The sequence below is a fragment of the Mustela putorius genome, unplaced genomic scaffold (assembly GCF_011764305.1).
Source record: "Mustela putorius furo isolate JIRA1106 unplaced genomic scaffold, ASM1176430v1.1 tig00000430_pilon_pilon_pilon, whole genome shotgun sequence".
NCBI classification, from domain to species: domain Eukaryota; kingdom Metazoa; phylum Chordata; class Mammalia; order Carnivora; family Mustelidae; genus Mustela; species Mustela putorius.
The window spans coordinates 3,662,039-3,680,634 of record NW_025421377.1 but is presented as its reverse complement, the minus strand read 5'-3'; the positions used below and the strand labels follow the sequence as shown (position 1 = coordinate 3,680,634).

Sequence of the window (18,596 nt, the reverse complement as noted above, 5' to 3'; positions counted from 1 at the left end):
TTTATTTGACACAGAGAGAGAGAGAGAGATCACAAGTAGGCAGAGAGGCAGGCAGAGGGAGAGGAAGGGAAGCAGGCTCCCCACTGAGCAGAGAGCCCGATTTGGGGCTCGATCCCACGACCGTGAGATCATGACCTGAGGCGAAGGCAGAGGCTTAACCCACTGAGCCATCCAGGTGTCCCTCAAGGTGTGTATCTTAAATTACCTCCTCCCCTTTTCTTTGTTCAGTTCATCATTTTTTTCAGGCCTAGTCCATAAACCAGTGTCTCTGTCGTCAGCCTCATTCTTTTCTAAGTACATTTTACATACTGCCTGAAAACCTCTAGATATCTTTTTTTGAGTCTTTCCCCCAGCTGGAGTTTAATGTCCTTCTGAGTTTCCATAGCAATTCACACTCAGAATAATTCATCCAAGAGATCATCTGTTAGTTTTCCTGATGGATTCCCATGCTAGTCTGTGAGCTCCTTGAGGACAGAGGAAAACCAGGTTGCAAGTAAGGTAAACTTGAAGGAAACATTGAAAATCAAAGAAAGTAGTGATCTGGAATGTAGTGTTCCCAGGAAATGGCCTGGACTGGGTTGTAAGGAGTCAAATCCTAGGGTAATATGAATCATGGAATGGTTCATACTTTAGTAGAGGTTATGGAATATAGGAGTAAAAGAAGCACAGAATTCTGGGAACCAATGTAACATTAGAAAACAGCCTGTTGTCTACCATTAAGGTTCCAAACAATATTTGGTATTGTTTTAGAGAGACAGTTGTTATTTCCTTTTATTTCCTTATTTATTTTTATTTATTTATATGTTTATTTTTACAGATTTTATTTATTTATTTGATAGAGAAACAGCAAGAGAGGGAACACAAACAGGGGAAGCAGGAGAGGGAGAAGCAGGCTTCCCGCAGAGTAGGGAGCCCAGTGCGGGCTCACAGGCTCAATCCTAGGACCCTGGGATCATTACCTGAGCTGGAGACAAACGCTTAATGACTGAGCCACCCAGGTGCCCTTCTAATTTCCTTTCAAAGGCTCTCACTCCCATTTTGTCCTTCCATATTTTTCTTTTCAGTGTAAGTAGAAGGTATTTTTATATACTGGTTGTGCAGTCAGGTTGGGAGGCAAATGTTGGGAGCTGTATCTACAAACAGTAATTTTAGTCTATAGATTAATGGAGGGGGAGTTCATAGGCACTGCACTTGTTTGTATAATTGTAGTCAGTTATCTTTGAATTCCTTTGTCTGTCTTACAGGAGGATTATTTAAAAGAGATGCCCATCTTATTTCCTAAAATTCTTAAGGATAGATTAAATATTTTATTAATTAAGTTCATCAAAATTAATTTCCTCAAGGTTGGATTAAACATTTTATGAAGGTATAAAAACTGCCTGAAATTACTAAGTCGTGTACTAGAAGTTTAAAGAATTAATTTTAAAAGTCTTTCCTTTGTACTTAATTGTAATGTGCTGCTGAAAGTTCTCTTGGGGGTACATATATTAAAACATTGTGTTTTAGAGTAAGAACTCTTGAGTCCAGTGTTCCTTCTAACTACTACCATAAATAAGTACTATATCTTCTCTGTTTGTAAAATAAGGATATTCAAGATATTTACAAAGATGTCAGTGGGGAAGAGAGAATTTTTGGAGGTCTTTATTAAAAAATATTTGTAGTATCTAGTAAACAATTTTTTTCTTAAACTCTTTTTTTCTGATGTTAGTATAGCCACTTCTACCCTCTTTTGGTTACAGTTTACATGGAGGAAGGGACAGATTCTTAGAAATGCAGAAACTTCTGAAACTGACTCAAAAAGAAGTAAAAAATCTGGATAAGCCCTTATGTGGTAAAGAGATTAAACTAGTAACCAAAAACCTACCACAAAGAAAAGCCGAAGACAAGTGACTTTACTGGTGAATTCTACCAAATATTTAAGGAATTAACACCAGTGTTTCACTCTGTGAAGACACTTCCTGACGTATTCAATGAAGCTTGTATTTCCTTTATACTATGAGCAGAAAAAGACATCACAAGAAAACTGCAGATCAGTATCCCTTTTGTATTAAATACAAAAATTCTCAACCAAATCCTAACAGACTGAATCCTAACAGACTGAATCCAGCAACATGTAAAAAGGATTGTACATCATGACCAAGTGGGATATATCCCAGAAATATGAGGTTGATTCAACATATGAAAATCAAAATATCAAAGTAATATTTTATCACAAGAATAAAGGATGATCAGTAGGTATAGGGAAACATTTGACAAAATCCTACATACTTTCTAGATAAAAACACTCAACAAACTTGGATAAACGAATTCCCTCAACTTGATAAAGGGCATCAGTGAAAAACCCTTAATCATACTTAATGGTGAAAGACTGAAAGCTTTCCTGTCAAGGACAGGAGCAAGACTAGGATATCTGACCTTGCCCCTTCTGTTTATGTTTACACTGGTGCTAGCTAAAGCAAGTAGACTAGAGAAAGAAATTAAAAATGCATTCACACTGGGAATAAAGAAGTAAAACTATTCGTGTTTTTAAATGATATGGTCTTGTATATGAAAAATCCTAAGGAATTCTTATTCATGCTGTTAGAGATAGTAATTGAGTTTGGTAAAACTATGAAACATTAGTCTACAGAATTCAGTTCTCTACCCTAGCAATGAAGCATCTGAAAATGAAATTAAGAAAACAGTTCTACTTCCAGTAGCATTAAAAAAGCAACTTGTTCATTCAACAAATTTAATAAAAGAAATCTGAGATTTTATACACTGAAAACTATAAAAGATCTTTGAGAGAAATTAAAGAAGACCAATGTCTGTGGTATTGGCATACAGATAGACATATAGATAGAAGGGAATAGAATTGAGAGTCTGACGGCCATAAATGTAGGAATTTATTTCTAATTAGTTTTTGATAAGGTTACTAAGACAGTTTAATAAATGGAAATACATCCCATGTTTGTGGATGGGAAGACTTAATATTACCCAAAATGATCCCAAAATGATCTATAAATTTAACATATTTTTTGTGAAAATCACAGCTGGCTTTTTTTGTGGAAAATTTCCCCCAAATTCATATGGAAATGCAAAGGACCCTGAATAGCTAAAAATAGTCCTGAAAGTGAAGACCAATGTTAGAGGACTCACACTTCCTGATTAAACTTAAAAACTATAGCAGTCAAGAATCTGTGGTATTGGTGTTGGGAAAGACATACTGATCAATGGAATAGAATTGAGAGTCCAGAAAGAAACCCATATCTTTATGGCCAATTGATTTTTTTTTTTTTTTAAGATTTTATTTATTTATTTGAGGGAGAATGAGTGAGAGAGAGCATGAGAAAGGAGAAGGTCAGAGGGAGAAGCAGACTCCCCAAATGCTGGGAGCCCGATGCAGGACTCGATCCTGGAAGTCCGGGATCATGACCTGAGCCGGAGGCAGTCGCTCACCCAACTGAGCCACACAGGCACCCCTATGGTCAATTGATTTTTGACAAGAGTGTCAATCAAAACAATTCAGTGCGGGGGAAGAATGTTTTATGTCAACATATAGTGCTAAGAGAATGGATCTTCATGTTGAAAAAAAATGAATTTGGACATCTACTTCACAACATACATACATGTTAACTCAAAATGGATCTAAAATCTAGAAGTAAGAGCTATTAAACTCTTAGAAGAAAATATAGGTGTAATTCTTTGTGTTCTGGGTTAGGCAGTGGTTTGTTATATATGACACCTAAAGCATAGGCAACAAAAGAGAAAATTCAGAGGGTATTATCAAGCACAGTTTCTTAGTTGTGTTACAAGGACACAATAAAAAAATTGGAAAGACAACCACAGAGTGGGAGAGATAGTTTGCAATTCATATATCTTGTAAGGCTATTATCCAGAATATATAAAGTATTCTCAAACTGAGAAACAAAAAGACAAACAATCCAATTTAAAAATAAGCAAAATCTTTGAATAGTCATTCCTCTGAAAAAGGTCTTACAAATGGCCAGTAAACATGTGAAAAGGTGCTCAAGTAATTGTTAGGGAAATGCAAGTCAAAACCATAGTAGGGTGTCATTTTTCACTCACTAGGAAGGCTAAAATAAAGAAGACGTAAGTGTTGGTGAAGATAGGGAGTAGTTGGAACCATCGAACGTTGCTGATGGGAATGTAAAATGGTGCGGCTACTTTGGAAAGCAGTTTGGTAGTTTCTCAAGAAACTAAACTTGGAACAACTTTACTCTTAGGTATACACCTGAGAGAATTGAAAATATGTGTTCACAAAAAAACCTGGACATGGATATTACAATAATAAGAGCATTATTAGTAATAGCCAGAACGTGGAAACAAATATCTGTTGACTGACGAATGGATAAACAAAATGTGGTGTAACCATGTGTATCATTCACCTATAAAAATGCATGAATTGCTGATACATACTATAACATGGATGAACCTTGAAAACAGTATTCTAAGTGAAAGAAGCCAGGCATAAAAGACCACCTAATGTTTGATTCCATTTATGTGAAATGTTCAGAATGTCTCTTCTGTAGAGACAGAAAATAGATTGGTGTTTATCAGGGGCTGCGGAGTGACTTCTAAAGTTACAGGGTTACTCTGTTGGTTTTGAAAATATGCTCAATACTGGTCATGGTTACAGTATCTTGTAAATGTACTAAAAATCACTGAATTGTACTTTTAAAAAGTATAAATTTTATGGTATGTGGGTTTTATCTCAGTTCTACTAATTCTGCTAATTCTGATACAATGATTTTTTTCAGTTAGTGTATAATAAAATTATTATAAAGTATATGTTAAAATTATTGCTTGTCACATGAACTATCCAGGAAGTATAATTTCTTTCTTAGAGTAGAATGTACATGTCATTATTTTTTCTTTAATATGCATGGTATATGCAATATATTTATCTGATATAGTGGTATCTGTGACTTATACAAGATATATTTATGTTTGGGTTTATATACATAATACTTTTTTTAATCATAAATAAAAAGTACAAATTCATAGTTGTAAATAGAAATGCTTACAGAAAAAAGTAGAAGTGTTTAAAAATATATGTAATAATCACCTTTTCAGTATTCCCTTACCCTCCCTGTCTCTCTCTCTCTTTTTTTAAAATTTCTTTTCAGCGTAACAGTATTCATTGTTTTTGCACCACACCCAGTGCTCCATGCAGTCCGAGCCCTCTCTAATACCACCACCTGGTACCCCAACCTCCCACCCCTTCAAACCCTCAGGTTGTTTTTCAGAGTCCATAGTCTCTCATGGTTCACCTCCCCTTCCAATTTCCCCCAACTCCCTTCTCCTCTCCATCTCCCCATGTCCTCCATGCTATTTGTTATGCTCCACAAATAAGTGAAACCATATGATAATTGACTCTCTCTGCTTGACTTATTTCACTCAGCCTAATCTCTTCCAGTCCCGTCCATGTTGCTACAAAAGTTGGGTATTCATCCTTTCTGATGGAGGAATAATACTCCATAGTGTATATGGACCACATCTTCCTTATCCATTCGTCCGTTGGAGGGCATCTTGGTTCTTTCCACAGTTTGGCGACCGTGGCCATTGCTGCTAGAAACATTGGGGAGAATGTACATGTTCTTGTCCCTGATTTATTTGACGGAGAGACACAGAGAGAGAGGGAACACAAGCAGGGGGAGTAGGAGAGGGAGAAGCAGGCTTCCCGCCAAGCAGGGAGCCCAATGTGGGGCTTGATCCCAGGACCCTGGGATCATGACCTGAGCCCAAGGCAGATGTTAAATGACTGAGCCACCCAGGCGCCCCCTTATCTACCATTTTAACATAACATGACTATTAGTGATAATTTGGCCAGTTGTAAAAGAATTTTGAACATATGTGCTCTATCATTTATGGTGCCTTTGGCTTCAGGTTATAAAGAACCTAAATAAAAAGTAACATAATAATGTTTATGCCTTGAACAGTGTGGTGGTAGAGCAGCTCCATGGTTGGATAAGCTGGTTGTTGCAGTGATGCATCACCAAAGGCCCAGATGGTGTCTGTTTTATCCTCAGTGTGTCATCTTTGTCCTCAGGCTCTTTGGCTTTCTGATCAATTTCCCACCCAGATAGGAAGTTTCCAAAGAGAAAAACAGAAACTGTTTATGCCTTTCTACCATCATCATCTTTTTTAAAAGAATGAGAAGCCTTGGGGCGCCTGAGTGGCTTAGTGAATTAAGCTGCTGCCTTCAGCTCATCATGATCCCAGGGTCCTGGGATCTAGCCTCACATCGGGCTCTCTGCTCTGCGGGGAGCCTGCTTCCTCCTCTCTCTCTGCCTGCCTCTTGCCGACTTGTGATCTCTGTCTGTCAAATAAATAAATTAAATAAATCTTAAAAAAAAAAAAAAAAAAAAAAAAAAAGAATGAGAAGCCTTTTCCAGAAGCCTCATAGCGAAACTCCTTCTACTTTTCATTGGCCAGAATAGGATCACAAGACAATTTCTAAACCAGTCCCTGGAAAGGGAAGTGGAATGTTTATTTTTTAGTTTTTTAAAATAGACTTTATCTTTTTATAGGTGATTTTTCAGGTTTATATCAGAATTACACAGAAAGTACAGAGTTCCTATATGATCCTGTTACACATAGTTTCCCTTGTTACTAACATTTTACACTAACATGGTACAGTTTTTTTTTTTTTATCATTGAGGAACTGATAGTGAATAATAATATTATAAACTGAAGTCCATAGTTTACATTAGGGTTTATTTTTTGTGTTGGATGGTTCTATGAGTGTTGATAATTGGATGATCTCATGTATCCACTATTCACCATTACAGTATCATACAGAATAGTTTCACTGCCCTAAAAATGTCCTGTGCTACACTTGTTCATCCCTCACCATCCTCTCCCTCAAGCCACTCAAGCCTCAAGTTTATCTTTTTAATGTCTCTATAGTGTTGCCTTTTCTAGAATGTCATATAGTTGGAATCATACAGTTTGTAGCCTTTTCAGCGTATTTCATGTAGCAATATGCATTTGAATTTCCTCTGTGTCTTTTTATGTCTTGAATTTCCTCTGTGTCTTTTTTATGTCTTATTATTCACTGTCAATTCCTCTCGTTTCTTTTTACTGCTGAATAATATTCCACGGTATGAATGTGCCACAGTTTGTTATCCATTTACCTATTGAAGGACATTTTGGTTGCTTCCAAATTTTGACAGAAAGAAAGCTGCTGTAAACATTTATGTGTAGATTTTGCTGCATCATATGGTAGGCCTGGTTTAACATCGTAAGATACTGCCGCACCGTCTGACGAGGTGGCTGTACCATGTTGCATTCTCATCACAGTGAGAGTGCCTGGTGGTGTGTATTCTTGCCAGCATATGCTACTGTCCATGTTTTGAGTTTTAGTCATTCTAATAGATGTGCCGTGGCATCTCATTTTATTTATTTATTTTTTAATTTTTAAAGATTTTATTTATTTATTTGACAGACGGAGATCACAGGTAGGCAGAGAGGCAGGCAGGCGGGGTGAGGGGGAAGGAGGCTCCCTGCTGAGCAGAGAGCCTGATGCGGGACTCAATCCCAGGACCCTGAGATCATGACCCGAGCCAAAGGCAGTGGCTTAACCCACTGAGCCACCCAGGCGCCCCTGGCATTTCATTTTAACTGCCAGTTTTCTAATGACACATGGCATTCAGCATCTTTTCACATGTTTATTTGCTGCCTGTACATCATCTTTGGAAGGTGAAGTGTCTGTTCTGTCTTTAAATCTTTACCATTTTTTAATTGGGTTGTTTGCTTTCCTCTTGGGCTTTAAGAACTGTTTTTACATTTTGGATACAAGCCCTTTACCAGATACATGTTTTCCAGATACTTTCAGCCAGTCTCTGGCTTTTCATTTAAAATGTGTTTTCATTTAGCACTTTCATTTAAGTGTTTTTCACAAAGCAGATGTTTTGGTTTTATAAAGTCCTTCTTAACCATTTTTCTTTGGGAGATGACAATTTTGGTGTTGAATCTAAAAAATCATTATTATATCCAACTCACCTACATTTTCTCCTATGTTTATAGTTTCACACTTCACATTTGGGTCTGTGATCCTTTTCGAGTAACTGTTGTGAAAGGTGTAAGGCCTTTTGGGATTTTTTTTCTGTGTGATGTCTATTCCATTGCCAACCATTTGTTGGAAAGACTATCAATTGTCTATTTGGTTGCCCTTTTCCTTTGTCAGAGATCATTCGACTGTATTTATGTAGGTCTGTTTCTGGGCTTTCTATCCTGTTCCATTCTGTTAGCAGTACCATACTGTCTTAATCACTGTAGCTTTCAGTATGTCTTTAAGCTGGGTAGTGTTAATACTCTTGTTTTTCAGTATTGTGTTGCTCTCTTTTTTGTTTGTTTGTTTTTCCATATAGGACTTAGAATCAGTTTGTTGGTGTCCTCTATTAATAACTTGCTGGGATTTTGATTAGAATTATGTTGAATCTAGATCAAGTTGGGAAAGAAGCAACATTTTAACAATATTTGCACCTTCCTATCAGTGAACAGAGGATATCTCATCATTTATTTAGATTGCTTTTGATTTCTTTCATCGGTGTATGGTAGTTTTGCTCAAATAGATCATGTATGTATTTTGTTAGATTTGTATCTATCTTATTTTTTGTGCTAATATAAGTGGTATGTTTTAAATTTCAAATTTCAGTTGTTCATTGCTGGCATATAGAAGAGTAAATGGCTTTTGAATGTTAACTTTGTATCCTGCAGTTTTTCTGTAATCACTTGTTATTTCCATATGTGTTTATTTTTTATTCTTAATAGAACCAGTAGACTTAGCACCTTTGCTTTAGACAATCTTTTTAAAGAATTTGTAACATTTTTGTTTTATTTTTTTCTTGCAGAGAATGTCTTGGGAAGCATGAGGTGAGTTATAGGCACCAATTTCTAAGGGAAGCTTATAATCTGTGCCTCTTCTATTGAGGATTGTTAGAAATGACAAAGTCAAAGTTTTTTTTTGTTTGTTTGTTTGTTTTAGTGCTTTAAAAAGTATAAGAGTTTATCTGCAGATTTTTTTTTAATTAAAAAATTTTAAAATACTTTATTTTAGAGCGGGAGAGTGAGAGCTCTTTCGTGCCAGTGGGGGAAGGGGCAGAGTGGGAGGGAGAGAAGCAGACTCCCCACTGAGCAGGGACCTGACCCGGAATTTGATCACAAGACCCTGAAATCATGACCCGAGCTGAAATCAAGAGTCGGATGCGCAACCCACTGAGACACCCAGGCGCCGTCTGCTGATTTTTAAAATATATTGTGCTTTTTTAACCTATGTATATGTGGTCTCTATAGCATTGTTATATTGAATTTCCCTTTTAGGAATAGAATGTGTTGTTTGTTGGCATTCATTTTTTGGATTTTTTGATAAATTACTTTGATTTTGAAAATTACTATTATTAATGAAAATGTGTTAGTTCTTTATGAAACTTATTCTCAAGTGATAACAGAGTCATTTCAGAAACATGGGTCCAGGTTTTGTGTGTATTGATATTTTTCTCCTTATTCTTTTTTTGTTTTAAGGTGAGTCCACTCCCATGCCATGCTGTAGGACCATACTCTTGTAAGAGAGTATGTGGACGAACCTTAGATTGTCAGAATCATACGTGTATGAAAGAATGCCACAAAGTAACTGAAATTGATGCCTGCGTTGGCAAAAACAAGGTAATATCCTTAGGCTGAATGTATATGTCCTTATAGTATGCTTGAAATATTTTTTTGAATAATTATTATTTTAATGTACTGTTGAATCCTATTGGCTAGTATTTTGTTGAGTATTTTCGCATCTGTGTTCATCAAGGATATTGGTCTATAGCTCTCTTTTTTGGTGGGATCCTTGCCTGGTTTTGGGATCAAGGTGATGCTGGCCTCATAAAATGAGTTTGGAAGTTTTCCTTCCATTTCTATTTTTTGGAACAGTTTTAGGAGAATAGGAATTAGTTCTTCTTTAAATGTTTGGTAGAATTCCCCCGGGAAGCATGTGTGTGTGAAATTCACTAAAAGCATTTTACCAAGCATATGAGAAGCCAATCATTGAAAGATCTCTAAAATTGCCATTTTACAAGGAAAAATAAACGTAGCTAATCAAATTTTAAATGATATTTAATTTTATTTTTGAACATTAAATTCATCACATAAAAACAAACATAGAACAAGAAAATTATTTTAAATAACAATAAAATATAAAAGACTCCTGTTAAAACAGAGATACAGATAGTCTCCTATTCTGAATTTCCTAGGCCATATGAGAGGTTATGGCCGAGAAAATATAGGCTGAAATGTTTTTTATCTCCAAGAATAGTCAGGGAAATCTTTATTTATCATTAACCACTCTACTTTTTGTCTACTTCTGTGATTGAGGGTGTTGTTATGTCCCATGTGATACAGTTAAAAACTAACTCTTCATCTTCCTGTGTCCCAGAATGATTAATTTGCCAGAGTCCCCTGCCAGGCTACATTTGACATGATGTGTGAATAAAAAATAAACTTCAGTTATATAAAAAATTGTATATTTTAAAAATATTTAATTTTTTTTTGTAAACTTCCATTCTTTAGGGTATCATAATACTATCAGCAAGTGTGTTTAATGAGGAATAAACAAAAATTTTAAGATTTGTTTTATTAAATAACATTAAATTTACAAATGGTTATGAATTGTATATTACTGAAATGAAAGTTTCACTTGCATTGTTCTTTTTTTGGTCTTTGATTTGGTGATTGAAAAGCATGATAACCTAAGCCTCTGTAGTATCATTCTTGCTCATATGCACACATGTCAGTGTATTGCTTATAACCTCTTCATCAGTCCATTCTTTGATCCTTAATAAAAATGTACTCATGATAAAATGAAAAAGATATTAGAATTATAAAAATTTATACTAATGTAATAATTCAAAACCACTTTAACTAATGAGAGTATAGCTGCTGTATGGCTTTCCTCTTCTTGATTTCCAGAACATTAAGTGAGTTGAAAAAACAAAACGCACTTCAAGAGTTGATTTGACACTGATTGGGGAATTATCTTGGATTATCCCAGCATTGCTTCATGGGCAATTGCTGTGGTAAAATATGGGTTATAAGTTCTGTGCAGTTCTTAATTTAGCTACAAGTCTGTCTTTATCTCCCACTCAGAGAAGGCTGATGCAGTGCAGCAGATTGAAAATTATATGATTTGAGGGATAACTTTATAGTCGCTATAATTTATATATTAAAAATGAAATAACTCATAAACTTCTTAAATTCCTTACTGTAATATCTCAATTGAGACCCATTGGAGAAGATCTCCTTGCATGTCCCTCTTGACCCAAATGGCTCTGGAATTACTAATGCAGTTTCTACCTTGAATTCTAGCACAGGGCCTACAACATAGCAGATATTAAAAGTGTTTATTGAATTGACTGGAATTAAAATTCTTTTGCTTATCTCTGTTCCGGCCTCTCCCTGGCTTTCCTGACAGATCCCAGTCCAATCAAGGCTGTTCTTAAAGGCAGGGCCTCTGATTTCTACCATTAGCAACAAATATATCCCTGTTGTCTAATTCATACATTGGAGTGAGTGGAACAGAGTGGTTAACTGGGGAAAGGTGTGAAGCCAATGGCAAATGAAGTGTGTAATTCCCAAGGAAACCTGGGCACGGATATTTCTGAGTGACTGAGCGAAGAAATAATGAAGATAGTCTTTCCTCTGGGAAAAATCTATACCAAAAATTAAAAAAAAAGAAAATGTAGGTACATAATCACACACAGACAATATATTTCTTACATAATTATGTATGTGATAAACCCCTGCCACACAGTGTTGTCTGCGTGATGGGCATCACCTGGAATCTTGAAAATGCAAACTCTCAGGTCTCACCTCAGTATTTTAGCAATTGCCAAGTGTTTGAGTTACTGCTAAAGGCAATGTGTGTAATGTGTGATGCTTCATTGATTTAAAAAAAAAAAGAATTATGTTACAATCAAGAGCCTCGCTGAGAGATTGGAATTTAATTATTCCAGACATTAAAAATAAGGAATAATTCTGTAATGTGATAGAGGTACTAATTATTGCTACAATGACAGTCTTATTACAATATGTAAATGTTGAACACCTTAAATTTAAAAAATGTCAAATATTTGTTAATAAGATGGGAAAAAAGAGAATTTTACTTTCCAAGATTTATTTTCCAGTTTGTAATACTAACCCAAATGTTAATTCTGCTTTCCTTCTCCTCATCTCATTGCTTATAATGAGGATTGCTATCTTCCCTGGATTTCCAGCTGTCTGATGAATCAGGAAAAACTCATTTTAAAAGCTGATATGACTGATTGGGGAATTATTGTGGATTATCTCAATATTGTTCCCTGGGTTAAAATTTGTTTTCTTTTTATTTTTTAAGGAGAACTGTGTAAGGTATTTGACAGCCAGGCTTGCTGTATTTCTGAGTTAGATAGTTCCTTCTAGAAGATAGAACTTGACATTAGAAGTGATCCAGGAAGGTAGCTTAGCAAGTACAGCTTTAGTGATTTTTTTTTTTTTTTCATAATTGGAAGGAAGGAGCCCCATATCATCAGTATAATTCTTCTTTTGCAGATAAGGAAACTGAAGGTTATCAAGTGACTTGTTCATGATCATGTAACAGGAGAGCAATAATAAGAAAGTAGTAGGACCCCTGCCTTAACTCCCAGCCCAGTATGTTCTTCTGTTTCATGTTATTTAAGTGAAAGATTATTGCAGGCGTACCACATAGCCAGGAAAAAAACAAGTGAAACAGTGTGTGTCATCTTTGGCTCTATTTCCATATTGTGAGACTCATTGCCTATATTTCTCCTAGTTTTTCCAATTTCAGAAAGTTATATTACCAGTTTTAGCCAGTTCTGCAGATTAAAGGGAGGAACATTTCTTGATTTCTTTCTTCATTGTCCTTGTCTCACTACACACCTCGTCAGGTTTATCTTCAAAGTATATCCGTGAGTCTGACCGTTTCCTGTAATCTCTACCATACCCTCTTCATCCAAGCCACCATCTTCTCTTACCTAGAGATGTCTGTACTATTCTCCCAGCCAGCTTCTCTACTCCCAGTTTCTTCTTACTGCATCCGCTAGATTCATCATTTACAAATGTAAATTAAAAAATGTAAGTTTAAAAGAAATGTAAGGCGTGTTATCTCCCGGCTCAATACGCATCAGTTACTCTCAGGATAAAATCCAAATGGCCTTATGAGGGCCTGCCTCTTTTCTGCCTCTTAGCACTCATCACTCATGTTCTCATTTTTGCTTCTACTCTTTTTTTTTTTTTTAAGATTTTATTTATTTCTTTGACAGACAGAGATCACAGGTAGGCAGAGAGGCAGGCAGAGAGAGAGAAGGAAGCTGGCTTCCTGTGGAGCAGAGTCTGATGTGGGGCTTGATCCCAAGATCCTGGGATTATGACCTGAGCTGAAGGCAGAAGCTTTAACCCACTGAGCCCCCCAGGCACCCTTCTCCTTCTATTCTTGTTATTTCTTGAATATTCCACATTTGTTCTATATCAGAGGTTTTGCACTTAGTGCTCTTTTCTCTGGGACTCTACATTTGTATGGCTCTCTCTCTTATTTATTCTGTTCCAACATGAAATTTATCAGATCTTCCTTCTTATTGCTTCTTTTACTCCCTCTTAACCTGCTTTATCTTTTTTCAGAGTGTTTATGGAGACATTCTATTATGTTCTTTACCTCCCCCCATTAAATTGAAGTTTCTTAGGTCAGAGGTTGCTGCCATTTTGCACATTTCCAGCATGTGAATTAGTTTCTGGTGTATGCTGCTAGAAGAGTGTAGAATAAATTAATATACTTTTAAAAATAAAAAATAGAAATTATTTATAGAAGAATGTTTCCTAATTGAAACACTTTTTCTTTTTAATCCCATATGTCAAAAATAGGATTTTTTATTGACATAATCACTGTTTTGTAATCATGGCTATACTTAGGAATGATAACAGAATTTTTAAACTTTAAACTTAAGGCTTGGTATCCTTTTCTATAGCTCTCATACTTTATCTCATGTATGACATGTGAAAATAAATAATAGCCTGCAATAATAATTTTAAACTTCTTTAGTAGGTAGATGGTAGTTAAATTATTAAATTACTAGAGCAAAGAGGTACCTTGTTGAATTTATATTGAAGTACATTTATTTGTAAATGTAATGTAACTTTGGTTCATTGAAGTACATTAAACATAAACTGCTGGTCATTCTCCTTTTTCGCCTCTATGTATGTTTCTGTTTGGCAAGGTGAGAGCAGTATATCTAGAACATTGCATGCTTTGGGAATTTTTATTTATGTGTTAACATAGTGTTGATTTCTTTAGTTTGATGGTGATCATGTTTCTTGGGTGGAAATGAATTAACAATGTTTTATTTTGGGGGACCTGGGTGGCTCAGTTGTTAAGTGTATGCCTTTGGCTCAGGTCATGATCCCAGGGTTCTGGGATCCAGTCCTGCATCTGGCTCCCTGCACAGCATGGAGCCTGCTTCTCCCTCTGCCTCTTCTGGTCCTCTTGCTTATACTCTCTCTCTCCTTCTTTCTTTCTCAAATTAATAAAACATAAAAAAATAAACAAGCAATGTTTTATTTATTTCTGTTATGACTATTCTTTGGGAAGTAATTTACATTTTTAGAGGAATACTTGTAATTTACAATTTACAGTTTGATTTAGTGACATTTGTAGATATAAAATCTTTGTGAATAATGGTCATATTGATACCTTCCTGTTCTTCATTTTGAATGTGTATTTTTTCATTTTGAATATTTTTAAGAGTGCAAGCATGCAAGCACTATTTTATTAACTGTATTCCTAAGTGCTTCAAAAGTACTTTCTTTTAATGGGATGCATAAATTTTATATATATATTTTATAATTTTAATATATAGAAATGTTAGACTTCTGTACTTAGATGATTTATTACCTTACTTCCTATCAGGCTGGCCCAGAATGCCTTCAGTGTGAAGAAGGGTGCTCTAAATCACGGCCTCCTGGTTGTCCCCATCCATGTGTTTTGCCGTGTCATCCTGGAGAATGTCCTCCCTGTGTTCAGATGCTTAGAATAAAATGTCACTGCAAGATCACAAGCCTATATGTGGAATGCAGGTAAGTGGACTGAAGAAATATTCTTGTTTTACTATAATTATTTCTAACCAGTATTTTTTTAATAATTCAGAATCCTATGAAGAGTACTGCAAGGAACATTATTCATGGTCACCCATAGATGCTTGAAGCTTAGACTTTCCAGTAGAGACCTGAAGAAAGAAATGTAGAACCCTTCACCTTGTACATTCTGAACCCTGATTTCAAAGACAGTTACGCTTTTTTTCTATTTAGGGATTCTGTTTAAGATTTTTTTTAAAGGAAAAAAGTTGTATCGCTGCTTTCAAAAATGTAGAAACATTTCTATAACAGATCGCTCAGTTAACAGTGTCAAACTAGAATTTTGTTGGATGAAAAGTAAAGTACACGTAGCTACTGAGACACGATTTTTAAATTACAGACTTTTACTACAAATGTATCTGTTAGGGCATTTGTCATATTAGGCTATGACTTCTATATTTCCTTTACTTAAAAAAAATGTACACTCAACGAAGTGCATGTTTTTGCTTGTGGATTATGTGGAGAGAAAAAAAATCATGATCTAACATAATTTACTAACTTGTTCAGCTCCATTTAGCCAAGTTTGTAAAGTAGGTTCTTTGTAAGTATATTTTACTGAAGTTAAATTTGGGAATATGGCTTTGTTTCTAATTTTTTAAACAGATGTACCTCTTGAAAAATGCTTGTTAATATTAACTTAAACTTGTTTTTGTCATTTGGACTCTAGGCTCATGTTCTGTTAAATTGCAAAAGTCAGATTTTATTCTTTTTAAATATGAAAATTGTTCTGTTGGAATTTTAAGAATAAAATATTTCTTTAGCTTTAGAAGTTTTGTAGAGAGAGTGAAGAGGGCAATTTTGCTTTATTGATGAGTAATACCAAGGAAAGATATTTCCTTTGGTCTAGCAGGGTTGAAATTTCCCTGTCTTGCTTCTTTTTCCCTTTGTCATGTAGTTTCCCAAGGGTGACTTTACCTTTTTACCTTCTTGTCCAGAGTGTTGCCTTTCCAAGATCAGCTCCTTGATTCTTGTGCATGTTTTAAAGTTTCTTCCCATAGTTAGTACTCTGATCTACACTAGGTGGACTTTCTCTTTCTGGTGTGAGGTTAACTCAGTTGCCCTTTTCTTTTTTCTGCTCAGTTTTTCCAGAACTCTACTGGTTCTCTGAAATGATTTGCTGAGAGAACTTGAGAATTAGGTCTGCTATGAATTGGTATTTATTTTTCTACTTATAGGTAATCTTGAAGTTTGTAGAATTTGTATCTTCTAGGTATGAGGAAGCTGTGGAATTTTAATGATTTTATTATTAAGTGGAATGATTGTTGGGGGGAATGTGTGGATATATATGGATTGAGGTGGCTTCCATTACTACAGCTCTCTGGAGTTCCTTTTTCCTTTCCTTGAATATATATCTGAAGGATATGTTTTCAAGCAGAATACACATTCTTTTCAAGTATATGGAACATTCTTCAGAATAGATCAATATTAGGTCCAAAAGAGGCCTCAACGAATACAAAAGAGTAAAGTCATACATGCACCTTTTCTGATCACAACACTATGAAACTAGAAGTCAACCACAAGAAAAAAATTTGGAAAAACCACAAATACATGGAGGTTAAAGAACATGCTACTAAAAAATGAATGGGTCAACCAGGAAACCAAAGAAGAAATTAAAAAGAAAATAAATGCATGGAAACAAATGAAAATGAAAACAAAATGGTCTAAAACCTTTGGGATGCAATGAAAACGGTCCTAAGAGGAAAGAATATAGCAATACAGGCCTACCTCAGGCAGCAAGAAAAATCTCAAATAAATAACCTAACCTTACACCTAAAGGAATTATAAAAAGAGCAACAAAAGAAGTCTAAAGAAGCAGAAGGAAGGAGATAATAGAGATTAGAGCAGAAATAAATGATATAGAAAAGAAAACAATAGAACTGATCAATGAAACAAGGAGCTGGTTCTTTGAAAAAAATTAGTAAAATTGATAAATCTCTAGCCAGACTTATCAAAAAGAAAAGAGGAATGACCCAATTAAAATCACAAATGAGGAGAAATAACAATATCACAGAAATACAAACAATTAAGAGTATTATGAAAAACTCCATGCCAACAAATTGAACAAATTAGAAGAAACAGATACATTCTTAGAAACATATAGACTACCAAATCTGAAACAGGAAGAAATACAAAGCTTGAACATAGTGGTAATCAGCAAAGAAATTCAATCAATCGTCAAAAAACTTCCAAAAACAAAAGTCCAGGACCAGATGGCTTCACAGGAGAATTCTATCAAACATTTAGAGAAAAGTTAATAACTTCCTTTCAAACTATTTCAAAAAAGAGAAAAAGGAAAGAAAACTTTCAAATTAATTTTATGAGGTCAGCATTACCTGATATCAAAACCAGATAAAGATATCACTAAAAAGGAATACTATAGGCCTATATTCCTTGTGAACATAGATGCAGAAATTCTCAATAAAATAGTAGCAAACTGAATCTGACATTAAAAAAAAAAATCATTCACTGTGACCAAGTGGAATTAATTTCTGGGTAGCCAGCATGGTTCAATATTCACAAATCAATATTCACAAGTCAATCAATGTGATAGACCACATTAACAGGAGAAAGGATTAGAATCAGATGATCCTTTCAGTAGATGCAGAAAAAGCATTTGACAAAGTACATCCATTATAATAAAAACCCTCAACAAAGTAGACTTACAGGGAACATACCTCAACATGATAAAAGCCATATATAAAAAGCCCACAGCTGATATCATCCTCATTGGGGAGAAACTGAGAACTTTTCCTCTATGGTCAGGAACAAGACAGAGATGGCCTCTCTTCTCAATTTTATTCAAAATAGTACTGGAACTCCTAGCCACAGCACTCAGACAATGAAAGGAAATAAAAGGCGTCTTGGCAATAGAAAGCCTGTCAAGGAAGAAGTCAGACTTTCACTCTTTGCAGATGGCATGATACTCTATAGAGAAAACCCAAAAGTCTCCACCAAAAAACTGCTAGAACTGTGAATGAATTCAGTAAAGTCACAGGATACAAAATCATTGTACAGAAATCTGTTTGCATTTCTATACATCAATAATGATGCAGCAGAAAGAGAAATCAAGGAATCGGTCCCATTTACAACTGCACCAAAACCTATAAGGTACATAGGAATAAACCTAACCAAAGTGAAAGACCTGTACTCTGCAAACTATAAAACACTGATGAAAGAAATTGAAGATGACACAAAGAAATGGAAAGACATCCTATGCTTGTGGATTGGAAGAACAAATATTATTACAATGCCTATATTACCCAAAACAGTCTACACATTTAATGCAATCACCATCAAAATACCACTAGCATTTTTCACAGAGCTAGAACAATCCTAAAATTTGTATGGAACCGCAAAAGACCCCCAATAGCCAAAGCAACCTTGAGAAAGAAAAACAAAGTTTGAAGAATGACAATTCCAGACTTCAA

General features: G+C 35.2%; 1 protein-coding gene across 6 annotated transcripts in view; it reads left to right on the top strand.

Moving 5' to 3' along the window:
• Positions 1-18,596, top strand: part of NFXL1 (nuclear transcription factor, X-box binding like 1) — a 75,594-nt gene that overhangs the window by 35,988 nt on the left and 21,010 nt on the right. For all 6 annotated transcript variants that reach the window (XR_006606704.1, XM_045079707.1, XM_045079711.1 and 3 more), the window contains exons 16-18: positions 8,859-8,880; positions 9,529-9,669; positions 14,945-15,111. Coding sequence is in view for 5 of the 6 variants with exons in the window: in XM_045079707.1 (XP_044935642.1) it covers positions 8,859-8,880; positions 9,529-9,669; positions 14,945-15,111 (330 nt within the window). In the remaining variant the exon portion in view is untranslated. The remainder of the gene's footprint in view (positions 1-8,858; positions 8,881-9,528; positions 9,670-14,944; positions 15,112-18,596) is intronic.